General features: G+C 38.8%; 1 protein-coding gene across 9 annotated transcripts in view; it reads left to right on the forward strand.

The window, feature by feature from the left end:
- Window positions 1-14168, forward strand: part of PRDM2 (PR/SET domain 2) — a 132388-nt gene that overhangs the window by 35841 nt on the left and 82379 nt on the right. For 8 of the 9 annotated variants that reach the window (XR_006272749.1, XM_043486308.1, XM_043486312.1 and 5 more), the window contains 2 exons: window positions 880-983; window positions 11857-12009. Coding sequence is in view for 8 of the 9 variants with exons in the window: in XM_043486312.1 (XP_043342247.1) it covers window positions 880-983; window positions 11857-12009 (257 nt within the window). In the remaining variant the exon portion in view is untranslated. The remainder of the gene's footprint in view (window positions 1-879; window positions 984-11856; window positions 12010-14168) is intronic. The other variant, XM_043486310.1, reaches the window with a different exon arrangement.

A 14168-nucleotide genomic window follows, 5' to 3' on the forward strand; every position in this document is an offset into this window, starting at 1 on the left:
TTCATGAAAGTGGTTGATTTTCTCTCTTCACTAATTAGTTATTAGCTGGGATATCAAATGGGATTCATAGCAGACTTAGAGGTGGTGGAATTAGTTCATCATAGCTGAGCCACTGGCTGAGACCACAGCCTTCATCTATACATGAGGAAATTGAGCCCAGAAGGTAAGGGAAGCGTGTTCAAAGCAGTGTTGTCAGTAAGAGACACCCTGGCACTGGGTCCACTGACTAGGGTGTCTCCTGCTGTTTTACCCACTGCTTCTGCATCTTGTTTGCCTTATGGTCACTGTGAAGAATATAGAAATACCCCTAAGAATACCACAAAGAAGCATACATCTTGGTTTTAAACTCTGAAGAGTGAGTTGTTTAAGCTTTCAGAAAACAGAGCAGAGAGCAAACAAACTTCAAAAATATTTACTACAGGACACTGTTTCTAACCCTTTAAGGGTTTTGTTTTTTTTTTTTTGACAATTTGAAATCTGTAGAAAAGGAGAAAGAGGAACTTTGCATTTTTACTGCATTTGATATTGTTTTCTCTTAATTGTTGTGATTATCTCTTCTCCAAGTGTTCATGATTATGCCATCTGGGTAATTTTATATGTAAAGATTAAAAAAACCCATAAAATAATCTTTCAACTTACAAAACAATATAGATTCTTTACAGGCTATTAAGAAAATACAGAAGACTGTTAAGAAGAAAAATAAAAATCCCCTTTGAATATTTGATTTAATTTGATTTTCTGTGATCTCAGTTAAGTTAACATTGTCTTGCTTTTAGGGTGACTAGTCTTTTCAGTATTTTGTGAAACTGAATTGCTTTTGGTGCTTTAGTCTTTAAAATAACCACAATGCATTGTGAAACTACTGGTTTTATTTTCTAGGTGTCTGGGCCACTAAACCAATTTTAAAAGGCAAAAAGTTTGGGCCATTTGTCGGTGACAAGAAAAAAAGATCTCAGGTTAAGAATAATGTATACATGTGGGAGGTAAGAAATGATCCTTGTCCTTTGCTTATCCGAGTTCAGTACATTTTTAAACATTTCATTCTATCTTCTCAGGATTTGACCTTCTGAAATTAATCAATCAACTTAACATGTTCTTTAAAATAAAGAATATTTTTAATAGAAAATGTGTTTCCTCGGATACATATTGCTGTTTACATTTGTAGTTTGAAAGTGCTTTGCTGTCCTTAACAATAAATGTCAAATTGGAGTTTTATTTGCCTCGTTCAGGTTGCTTTGCTTTGCTTTGCAGCCAAAAGTTTGGTCTGCCACTTCATAGGCTTGCAGATGAACGCCAGTAAAAGACACACCAAGGTGGCCACTAATATCAATAAAGCACAGTTAGGATCTTTTCTGTCATTTAGGAGGTAATCTGTGTGTTGCTGGAACATTCAGAGTTGGACATACTTAGCACACTGTGTATTTATATAGTTGTTGTTGTTTAGTCCCTAAGTAGTGTCCAGCTCTTTTGCTACCTCATGGACTATAGCCCACCAGGCTTCTCTGTCCATGGATTTCCCAGGTAAGAATACTGGAGTGGATTGGCATTTTCTTCTCCAGGGAGTCTCGCTGACCCAGGGATCGAACGTGCGTCTCTGGCATTGGCAGGCGATTCTTTACTACTGAGCCACCTGAGAGGCCATGTTTGTATAGTGCTTTGACTTTTTAGAAAGGCTTTCATTCTGTTCGTTTCACATTCTCTCAATGATCCTGGAAGATGGGGAGTGTTCACACACTTCTTATGCAGGGAAGCTGTCTAGACGAGAGGGAGTAGCTCCCCTCATGGGCCCACGTGCTGAGAGTGTTGTCAGAGCAGAACCACAATCTCCATGTGTCCTGCTGCCTGACAGTGAGGCAGTTAGAAATGTTTCATTGGTTTGGTGGTGGTGGTGTAGTCACTAAACTGTGTCCGGCTCTTGCGACCCCATGGACCTACCAGGCTCCTCTGTCCATGAGATTTCCCAGGCAAGAAACTGGAATGCGTTGCCGTTTGCTTCTCCAGGGTTATTTTCCCCATTCAGGGGTTGAACCTGGATGGATCGAACCTAGCTTGGCTGTATTGTAGTCAGTCTCCTGCATTGCAGCTGGCTGCTTTTACCGACTGAGCCAGGGTTCAAATCCTGCCTTTGTGACCTGGGTAGGGTCCTTAACCTTTGGGCCCTCCATTTAAAACCCTCCATTTAAAAATGGGGAGAATAAAAAATAATCTCATGAAGAAAGCTGTGAAGATAAAATATTTTATTATTGTTTCCTAAAGAGTTGGCTATGAATTAAGCATTTCTGTTAAATTTAAATCAGGTCAGGAGCCCCCATGAAACTCCTCAGGTTCTTATAGAACTCAGTGGCATGACTTCCTTTAAAGCCAGAGTTTTTTGGTGGTGAGGAAAAGCATTCCTGTCAGATTGACTTAGGTGGAAATCACATCTGTTTCACATGTAAACATATAAAAGCCTAAAAATAAAATTCGCCTGGGAAATGTCTGGAGACAGTTTCCGTCAAGAAGTTCTGTGGCGTTTGTCTGTCTGTGGTATGTTGCTGTTTTTCTCAGTGCTGTGAACAGTGTTTCTTGCCTTGAGAATTCTAACAGTTTTTCTCAGTAATTTTGAGAGTTTCTCTGAATCCCTTATAATAAATATAGTGATATTTAATGCAAGGGGACTTAGGAAATGATGATTTACCTTGGGAGTAATTATTTTGTTATTTCACAACTTCTGAGTTAAGAGAGTGCTGTATTTGTGGAAAAAATGCCCAACCAAAAAAAAAATTTAATTATTCGAGATAATGACCAAATGCTTAAAAAATGTCTTAACCACAAAGTTATGTTCCAAAATAAATTGTATTTTTAATTTTAGAAGTTTCACAAGGGAAACCAACAAACATGCTCTGTCAGGTTAGCATTAATCCTGGTGAGGAACCAGAAAACACGTACTCTAGTTCTGTGTGTATCTAAGGTTGAACAAATGTCATTAATATTAAACCTAAGTTTGTGGTACCTGCTTTACTCAACATAACAATTTGATATTGTTGGGCATTTTATATAAATTACTAATAGTGCCTTTTGTAAATTAGGTTTCATTTGCCTTGAAATTCTTAAAGTATGAATTTATAGTAGCTTGTTTAAAAAGTATAATTTGGAGCCATGATATATTAGATATTAGAGATTCAGTTTTTCCTGTTAACATCCCATTGTTAATTTAAGATACTTCTCCTTATGTTCTGCCATAGTTGGGAATCCTTATAACACTGTCAGTTCTTGTTGCTACTGCTGCTAAGTCACCTCAGTCGTGTCCGACTCTGTGCGACCCCATAGACGGCAGCCCACCAGGCTCCTCTGTCCATGGGATTTTCCAGGCAAGAGTACTGGAGTGGGATGCCATTGCCTTCTCCGGCCAGTTCTTGTTAGTCAGGTTTAAAGATTTAGTTCTTGTCAAGGCTGGGTTTTCTTCCCTGCAATTAAAAAAAAAATCTGGATGTCATTCAGATGGTTTCAACTCTGAGGTCTATATTCCACATAGAAACCTCTAAACCTTTTTGCCATGTTAAAATAGATATATTTGACATACACATGTGGAAGTATGTATTTGGCAAAGTATAGGAAGCAAAAATTATAATGTATGTATTTATTATAAAGAAAATAAAAATCCAGGTAAAATATAGTATTTTCCCATTAACTTATTCTAACTGTGGTGTTATCCTCTGACTTGTATCAGAATGCCTCCTCTTAATGTCACAGATACTGCTTATCATTAAAATTTCATTTGGCATTTGTTCTTCCATTAAAGCCCCTTAAGACCAGTTTATCTTTTAGCAGCCTGGTCTTTTGCCTCCACTAGAACTCCATTTTAAAGCTAATCTATGAGAAAGTATTAAATTGCTTTTCTTGAGCCCTTGATTATCTTATGCAGCCTTCAGTCCTCTAAGTTTCCACTGAAAGCATGCTATTATATCAGAAATAACAGGAGAGTATCCTCAGGGTGAATGCATGGAACAGTCAGGTTCTGGAAAGAAGAGAGTACTTTGTGGTCAGTTCCTGGTGGGGAACTGCTGGCAGGCCAAACACTGGACTTCATGTACCCTCCCAGCGCCACACACATACACACACACACAGACACACACACACAGACACACACACAGACACACACACACACACAGACACACACACACACAGACACACACACACTCTGAGCAATGTGCAGTATTCTAAAGCCTTTCACATTCACTTCTATGGGGCTCAGATTGTTTCTAATGAACAGAACTTTTGAACTGTTTACATGTTTTAATATGTCTTTTTAAAAATAGCCTTTAGTTTTTAGAGCACTTTAGGTTAACAGGAAAATTGGACAGAAAGTGGAGTTTCTATATGTCCTTCTCCCCCCCCACCTCCATGAGACATGCACACACAGCTTCCCTCACTGGCTTCATTTCCACCAGAATGGGGCATTTGTTACAGTGAACACACCATTATTGCCTAGAGCCCATGGTTTACATTAGGGGCCACTCATGGTGTTTTACCTTCTAATAAGTCTTTTTTAAATTATGAAAGTAATACATGGTCATTGTGAAATAATATAAACAGAAGATTATAAATGAGAAAGTAAAAATCACCTGTCAACATCATGGTGTGCATTCTTTTAACTCTGCTTCTTTGCCTCTGTTTTTCTTCTGTCTCTCTCACACAGGCACCTATACAAACACCATATCTAGACATTTCACACACAGTTGAGATTAAACTGTATAGTTTTGTAACATGCAGTTTTGTAACATGCTTTTTTAATCTTAATATGTTGTAGATGTGTACATGTCAAATGTACATCCCACGTCAAATGCTTGTCCACATCATTATTTCTTATAGCTACCTAGAATTCCATTGTATCCTTCCACTGTTAAACTAGTGGACATTTAAGTAGTTTTAATCTTTTCATGATATTAATAATTCTTTGGGAGAGAAGGATTGGGAGTTTGGGGTTAGCAGATGCTAGTATAAGATCAGAGAACAAGGTACTACTGTATGGGAGAGGGCACTGTATTCAGTATAATGAAAAAGAATATACATATGTATATAATTGAATCACTTTGCTGTATCAGCAGAAATGAACACAGCACTGTCAGTCATCTCTACTTCAATAATATTAAAAGAGAAACCCAAATTCTTCCAAGTATGAAACTAATTATATATACATATTTGCTCACTTGTCTGGTTATCTTTTTAAGATGAATTCCTAGAAGTATAATTGTTGAGTCAAAAGTTATGTACATTTTAAGTTTCGGTAAATTTTCCTAACAGACCTCCAAAGGGATTGTACTAATTTACATAGCTACCAGGGGTGAATATTCCTTCCTAGCTTTTTAAAACCAGTATTATTGATATTTTTTGATAGTCCTCCCCCCCCTTTCTTATCAATGAAAACTGATAGTCCACTGCTTTGATTTGTATGTTACTATTCAGGCAACAAATTTTGAGTCCAGAGGGTAGAGAGAAGAAATAGAATTGCATTTCAATTAAAATTGATAGAGAAATTATTTCTGTATAATGAGGAGACTTTAAATATTGAACTTTTTCAGAAGTGAAAGCATACTTTTTATCATTCAGCACTGTTAGGATCAGATACTAACAAGCACATTTCATAATTTTTGCTATCTTAGTTCTTCTAATTTCAGAGTATTTCTAATTTAAAAATGGAGCAAAACTATAAAAGAGAGTAGAGAAGTCAACCAGTTGATTCTGTAGAACGTTTTGTCAGAAAGTACCACTCAGCTCTTACTGCTTCTTTCCAACTTCTAAACCACACAGAATGTCCTAAGAAAAGACCTTGTTCATGGGGGATATCCAGCCTGCCACCTGTTTTTTGCAGTCCAAGAGCTGAGAATGGTTTTTACATTTTCAAGTGGTTTAAACAAAGATCAAGTGTTTTGTGATACATGAAAAGTATATGAAATTCAAACTTCAGTTCATTAATAAAGTTTTATTGGAACACAGCAATGTTCATTTGTTTACATGTTGTCTGTGGCTGCTTTTGCCCTGCAGTGGCCAAGATGAGCAGTTGTGACTGAGACCATATGACTTGTAAAACTGAAAATACTTCCTGGCCCTTTGCATAAAGTCTGCTGAGCCCTTGTCTGTGTGTGTAAGAGAGAAGGAGTGAACGTGGTGATGTCTGGGGTCTTAGGTTAACTGTGAAGCAGTGTGGTTAATAGAAGTGCAAAGATTTTGAACTTGTTACTTAAAAGTGGGCTAGCCATGGAGTTGTTTGTCATATAAACTGCTGCACCAGTCTTAGTCTTCTCTTAGTACCTTCAGGAGGAGGGTGGGGATGTTGAAGTACAGAGAATTAAGCCATCTTTCTGAATAAGTGAACTTGTAACTAGATTGACAGCTTGTTATGGTGCAAGGAGAAAATTGAGAGTTTATTTACTTATTTAACCCCTCTTTGTTAAGCTTACCATGTGACAGGCACTGTCCTCAGTTCTGGAGCACTGAGCTTGGCATGTGATACTTGTGGTATTATATAGATGAATGACAGTACCCTGTGGGGATTTTTGTTTGTGGAATAGAGAATACTAGAAACACCCTAAATCTTTACACAGATGACAGATCTGAGAGCAGGTGGCCTGCTTGGGGTCTGAGACCCCAAGTCAGGATGCCCAGGTTTCATGGTTGCCTGTTCAGTGATCTTCCCACTAGCAGAGTCTACCTAGAGATTCTTAGTCTTTGGCATTTTGTGGCCCCCTTTGAAAATCTCCCCAGCATATATACAAATGTATATAAACACACAACATTTTGCGTACGATTTCTAGGGTTATATGAAATTTTTAAATGGCTCAGTGGTAAAGAATCTGCCTGCAATGCAGGACACATGGGTTCGATCCCTGTGTTGGAATGATAGTAAATGTCAACCCACTTTGAGTGACTGAACATGCTTGTACTCAAATATGAATTTACATTATTTTATGGCTTTTGAAATGATTGGATTCAGTTGAATGGGATTTGAGTGATGTGAGAATTACATTCTGTTTGACAGTTAATAGCTAGTCTGTTGAGTGGTAGGGACAGAAAGGAGGTTAGGCCTTGATGACCTAGGGAAGGTTAAGGATGGGAGGAGGAAATTGGAAAGAGAAAAGAAACAGAAATGCAGGCAGATGAGAGAACCAGGTTTGAATCCTGACTTTGACTTTCCTTCATAGTTCAGTTGGTAGAGAATCCACCTGCAGTGCAGGAGACCTCTGTTTGATTCCTGGGTTGGGAACCTCTCTGGAGAAGGGATGGACTACCCACTCCAGTATTCTGGCCTGGAGAATTCCATGGACTGTATAGTCCATGGGATTGCAGAGTTGGACACGACTGAGTGACTTTCACTTCACTTCTTCACTTCTGACTTTTAGTGACTTCACTGTTCTAGTAAAATTACCGACCATCTTTCCCTAGTGTCCCCGTTTATAAAAGGGGCTTACTAATATTTCACAGGGTTCTTGTAAAGGTTAATAATGCTTGGTGTAGAAGTGCTTGCTTTTCTTTCTCTCCAAGTAGAGTATGTCTATTTGAAAGTCAACTTGTAAAAATTATAATAGTACATAATCAGGTACCCTTGCTTTGTAAACAGAGACTGTTTACAGAGGAAAAACTATTGATTATTTGGAAGTATCTCTCTTTAGGATCAAGTCAGCTGAGTATTTCTTGGTCCTTATAAGGATGTGGAAATAGATTTGTTATGTAACATTGTTGAGTTAGAGCTGGGGTGTGAGTTTGACCTGTCTTTGCACTGTCTCTACCTGAAAGGACAGGAGTCTCATTCTCCCTGTCTTTCCCCACCCTGACTTCATGGTGTGGTGGTACATGTGCAGTCTCGTAACTTGCACATATATTGAGCGTAATTCTGTCACATTTTAGAGATAGGTTCTGTGTATCAGTCACTGAAGTTAAGTCTGGTTGGAAACCAGTTGGAATTCGAACTAAGGTAGAAATTGCATGAAAACACATTTTCATCCCAGTTCCAATTACAGGTGAGACTCAGTGTAAATGAGAAGGCTACATATTTTTTTAAAGATGTGTGTGTGATGATGAAGGTGACAGTGATGAGAAGAGGATGGGAGTCTGAGCTTAGCATTCAGCAGAGCTTGGCTGCCTTCCTAGCTTGCTCTCCTCACCCTCTTCCCTTTTTACTTAGAGATTACACTAAATAAGTGGAGGGAAGGTAGAAAATTCAGATAAGCAGAAGAGAGAAAATGAAAATTATGAAGAATCACATTTTTCTGAGGAAACCATTATTAACATATTCATGCATTTAGATTTCAGATCATTTTCCTCTTCATATATTCATATGTTTAAAATATACTTTCTATAAATGGCTTTATTCAGTCATCAGTGTATTATGACTGTCTTTTCTACTGATTATTTATATTTCTACATCTTCTGGTCATCGTTTTCTCCTAATTATAGAGATAATGTTTGTTTATTACTGAGAAAATTCTTAAGAAATACAAAGATTACAGAAAGTAAAAGTTTCACATGAGTCAGTTAGTCATTCATACAACAGTATTTTTTGAGTTCTGTTTAGTATTCCACTATATTCCAGTATTACCGTACTAAGCTAATCTGTGGTGTTCTCCATTTCACAATGAGTCTATGGTAAACCACACTGCTGTGGACATCTTTGTATATACATCTTGGTGTGATTGCCCAATATCTCATGAGAATAAATTCCTACAAGTGTATATGCTGATTAAAGTGTGTGCATTTTAAAGTTCTTTAGTCAGTATTGCTTAGTTTGATCCAAAAAAAAGATACCAATTTATTCTCTGATCAGCATTTTGGGAGAATGTCTGCTTTCTAATTCTGTGTGTTTTTTTTCTTCCTTAAAAAACAATTTTTAACCATTTTGCGAGTTTAAAAAATTAACTTATTTTTGATTATTAGGTAAATGTACTTTTCTTCCTTGAGATTTTGGCCATGTGTATTTCTTTGTGAATTACTAGTTGCACATTTAAAAAAACTGAAGTGTTCATCTTTTCTATAAAATTGAGCATTTAATTAATTTATTTATTTTCCATTTATTTTTATTCGTTGGAGGCTAATTACTTTACAATATTGTAGTGGTTTTTGCCATACATTGACATGAGTCAGCCATGGATTTACGTGTGTTCCCCATCCCTCTGGGTCTTCCCAGTGCACCAGCCCTGAGCACCCGTCTCATGCATCCAACCTGGGCTGGTGATGTGTTTCATCTTTGATAGTATACTTGTTTCAGTGCTGTTCTCTCCGAACATCCCACCCTCGCCTTCTCCCACAGAGTCTAAAAGTCTGTTCTGTACATCTGTATCTCTTTTTCTGTTTTGCATATAGGGTTATCGTTACCATCTTTTAAAATTCCATATATATGCGTTAGTATACTAAAATTGAGCATTTTAGTTTAAGTATGACTTAGTAGATTCCTTAGTCTCCTTTGTAACAAAATGAGCTCTATAAAAACCTTACTCAAGTGGAACACCTTGCTCTTTGCAAGGGTCATTATTGACCTGCCAGCCAGGAAATTCCAGCACAGTCTTATTGTTATCCTCCAGGTGGTAAGTAGACTCTTGTTACTTCTTTCCAACTGCCTTTAACTGTGTGGGATTTTCCAGCACCATCTCTGCAGTGTTTGTAGCTGTGTCATTATGTGTGTGGGAGTGTGTGGGAACTCTGCTGTCTCCTATGATAAATCAAAACAAGACTTTTCATCCCTAAGTTATTAAAAAGTAACCAGTATGGACTGACACTCTTAAAAGACCAACTAAATATTCCCATTTTTGTTATTTTATCATACTGGCAAACTTGGCAAAAGTTTTCTCATAAGCATTTTAAAGTAAAGCACCTTAAATTACTTTGGTGTGTAAAGTTTAAGTTTTGTATTGTGATTCTGTCTCTTCTACACATACCATGTGGGCCTGCACTTTCTCTTTGTTTTCAAGGGTGAAGAGCGTGTGTGTGCCTGCTTGTCTGTATGCGAGCTGAGAGTGAGTGTGATAGTGAGTTTGAAAAGGAGTCAAATGTGACCTGTATAGCCTCTTTTTAGGTGGTGCAGAGAGGTGTTATAGTAAACAACCAGCTGCTGAATAAACTCACTGTGGGTACTTACAGGATAGTGAAAATACTCTCCTTGACACTTTGTGGGGAGTAAATAAAGTAACTGCAAAGCACTTTCTAGCATGATCCCTGTCACATAATAGGTGCTCATTAAATGATGACAGTTACACATTTGTATATGATAATATCATTTCATTAATTTCATAGTTATTTGTTGAGAGCCTACTCTGCCAGGCACTGGGCAAGGTCTTAGAGGTACTACAGTGAATGAAATGTCTTATTTGATTCACTACAGTGAATCAGATGTCTTCTCATGGAGCTAATACTCTGGTGTGGGGAAACAGTTACTAAGTAGGAAAATAAGAGCATAAGTACCATGAAGAAAAATCAGGAGATGACTAGATAACTGGGGGTGCTGATGGGAAGAGAAGGCTTCATAGTTTTAGCTGGGATGGTCAAGGAAGGCACTGATAAATAGAGGTCAAGCAGAGCTGGGATTAAGGTCATCTTTAGTACTCACTAAGTGAGTGACTTTGGGAAAGTTATATAATCTTTGATCCTTAATTGCCACATGTGGCAAAAAGGGGTAATAATGAAACTGATGCATAAGGTTAAATGAGATAGTATGGAAAGCCTGCAGCATTATGCCAGACATCTAACCCCTAGCAGGAAGAGAGTGTTGTTCATGGCCAGTATGTTGGGCGCCTCCCTGGCAGTCCTGGACTGGGAGACACAGGCATGCCCAGAGGAGCCAAGGGTGGGGGCTTTGTTCCTGAAGGAAAGAAACCTGCAGTAAACAAACAGTGTTTAACGTGAAAAGAAGACTTGAGCGGTGATGGTCTTGACTGTAGGAAAGAAATGGAAGCATCAAGATTCTCTCCTTTCTTGCAAGGGAAAAAGTAGAAGACTCATTTCTTTTGCTTTGTTTCCGACAGACTGTTACCAATTGATTCTATTTCAGTACCTAATCAAGTGTTTTACAGTCTAAATTTGGGCAAGTAGAACATAGATGTATGTATATATGTGTGTATCTACAAAGTAAGAAACAGCTGCTCAATAGACTCTTTTTAAATGAAGGAATGAGAGCCAGAGGCCTCTAGGAGGAGGAGTTGATGGAGAGTGGATGGTCAGGGAGGGCTTCTGTCTTGCAAGTGTGGAGTTGATCTGTCTCCTCAAAGACAGGTCGGGATTTTGGTCTTGTTTCAGAAGGAGACTGATATTTCCCAGAATACAGATTCTCTGGGTAGAGAAGTGTTTAAAGTCAACAGAGTCTGCAGAAGAAGCATCACACCGTCACCCACATGGAGGTTCACACTGCATGCTTCCTTACTGAAGTTTCTGTCAGCACTGTAGCAGAGGCACCTGCTGAGCTGTGGACCCCAGCAGGACTGGACCGCCACTCTCAAATGGCTGAACAGCCCAGGATGCTCAGGGCATTCGGGTACTGGGGATCACTGCTGCAGGCTCACACGTCCTCTGTTATATGGGAAGGAGAGCTATCGTTAGGCTTTGTGTTCATGTTTGTGAAGGATTTGGAGACCATCAAGCACACTTATTATATAGCACATAAAGTTTAGGAGGAGAAAATTACACCCAAATAGAAAAAATAACTAATGAGGATTGTGTCATTTTGGACCTCAGTTTTCATTTTTATTTTCCTTTTTTATGCTGCTTATTCTGTTGATGTGAAATCCTTTATGGAGTACTTCCATATAATGAACAGGAATTGTCTTAGAAGTTGAAAATGAAAACATTTAAAAGATACCCTATTTTAACAGCTGTCCTTTTCCCCCATCGAAGGTCTACTACCCAAATTTGGGATGGATGTGCATTGATGCCACCGATCCAGAGAAGGGGAACTGGCTGCGCTATGTGAATTGGGCTTGCTCAGGAGAAGAGCAAAATTTATTTCCACTGGAAATCAACAGGGCCATTTACTATAAAACTTTAAAGGTAAGAGTGTTAGAATTAGTCTGCTGTTAGATATTCTACATGCATTTCTGCAAATGCTGTCATTAGTCATGGCTATCAGTAACAACTTTGCAGACCTTGAAAGGGTTATATTTGAACGGGATTCACCACCCTGAAAGGTCTGTGTTTTAATTATATAGTTGCCACTGCTTATGTGAGGAAGGGCACTAAAGCATGAAGATTGTGTTAAGTAATTACATATGGCATCTTTATTGATACTGATGAGTTAAGCATGTGGCAGATACTTCTCTTAAGACACAAATGCACTGGGAACTGTCTGACGGGCCAGTTTATCTAACTGTACGAAACTCTCAACAGCTCTGGTAGTTCTCTGTTAATAGAAAACACATTCTTAGTCTTCAGTCTAGTGTAGCTTTAGATTAGCTTTTCTTTTGCCTAACTCTTTTTAATGTAAGTGTGTTTATTTATTATTTTTGGCTGTGCTGGGTCTTTGTTGCTGCTCAAGCTTGTCTTTCGTCACAGTGAGCAGGGGCTGCTCTCCAGTTGCAGTGCAGGCTTTTCATCGTGTGGCTTCTCCTGCTGCAGAGGATAAGCTCTAGCACATGCAGTCTTCTGTGGTTGCAGCGCGTGGGCTCAGTAGTTGCGGCACCCGGGTTCTGGAGCACAGGCTTCATGGTTGTGGCATGCAGGCTTAGTTGCTCCATGGCATGTGGAATCTTCCCGGATGAGGGACTGAACCCGTGTCTCCTGCCTAGACAAGCAGATTCTTTACCACTGAGCCACCAGGGAAGCCCCATCTTTTCCCTGAATTTTATTCAGAATGAAAATTAAACAGAACATGTTTCTTACTTCTGCTAAAGTTATACTTGGACACGTTAATAGTGGAGATAAGAGGAAAATCATTTTTTAGAGTTTGTGGTGTGGTCAGAGGTCACTGAGTACATTCTGGGAAGTTAGAATTTGGAAGGGTTGTTATCTCTGCAACAAGCAAGCCCACATCTGTCTCCCTCATTTCCATGTTCTCCTGGAAGGCAAATCTGCACTCATCATACACGGAAATGTTCCCAAAGGCTGAGTCTTGAAGCTCTAAAGAGAGAGGATTGTTGCTCTTTGCTCTCTGGATTAGATATGTTTGCTAAAATTGCTGTAAGGCAGGTTTTTCTTTATTCATTTACTTCCATTAAAAATGACATAGATTGCGGCCTAGTCTTTGAAAAAACTTAAATCTCCGTGGAGCTGAAAACTCTTTGATGGGCAGGCATTTAAGATGATGATCATCTTTGCAGCATGCTGAGTTTTGACTGTGTCTAGCACTAGAACTTGGCAAGTTATCTTTAGAGCTGTTTAGTTTTCCTTTGCTTTCCTTTGTATTTTTCCCTGTCGCCTTTAGCCAGTTGGTTTGTCCTTTTTCTCGTCTAAACCCACATTCTTGCTTCTAGTTCCTGCAGGAAATATTTCTTTGTAGTACTTTCTTATTTAAAATTTCTATAACCTTCTTTCCCATTTTCTTTCTGCTGGATGATTTTCTGCCATGATTTCCTAGTAGGCATTACTGTACAGTTTTGTTACACTGGAGTCTGAGATGGGATTCACAATTTGATTCAAGAATTCATTCTGTTTCTCAAATTTATTTAAAGTGGAAGTTACATCTGATTACATCAGTGAGGAGAATCCTGGTGGAGAGGAAATACCAATGAAGGGTGCATATGAGACAGTCAAGGGAGTGGAAATGAGGTTCCAGGGCAGAGGAAGCCCAAGGAGATGCTGGGACACTTGGCAATGCATTCATCAGACTTGAAGTTGAGATGTGTTCATCTCTGATGGCAAAGCCGAGAACCATTGAGAAGCAAGAGAGAATAGTGTTTGGGAGTGAACTCTGGAGCCAGACTCCTGGATTAAATCCTCACTTGCTCTGAGACCCAAGGCAAGTCACTGTGATTTTACCGGATGTGCAACCTTAGGCAAGTCACTTTCTGTGCCTCAGTTTCTTTGTTTGTAAGATACAGATAATTATATATTGACCTCAGAGGGTTATCAAGAGGACTGCATAGGTGATTGTGGGTAGAGTACTAGCACGTGATAAGTACTAAATAAATGGTAGCTGTTATTTTTGGCAAGGCACAATAGTGTCATTAGTAGGAGTAGGGACTCTGGAGCAGACTGCCTTGTGAGCAGATTTT

Source organism: Cervus canadensis, chromosome 13 (genome assembly GCF_019320065.1).
Source record: "Cervus canadensis isolate Bull #8, Minnesota chromosome 13, ASM1932006v1, whole genome shotgun sequence".
NCBI classification, from domain to species: Eukaryota; Metazoa; Chordata; class Mammalia; order Artiodactyla; family Cervidae; genus Cervus; species Cervus canadensis.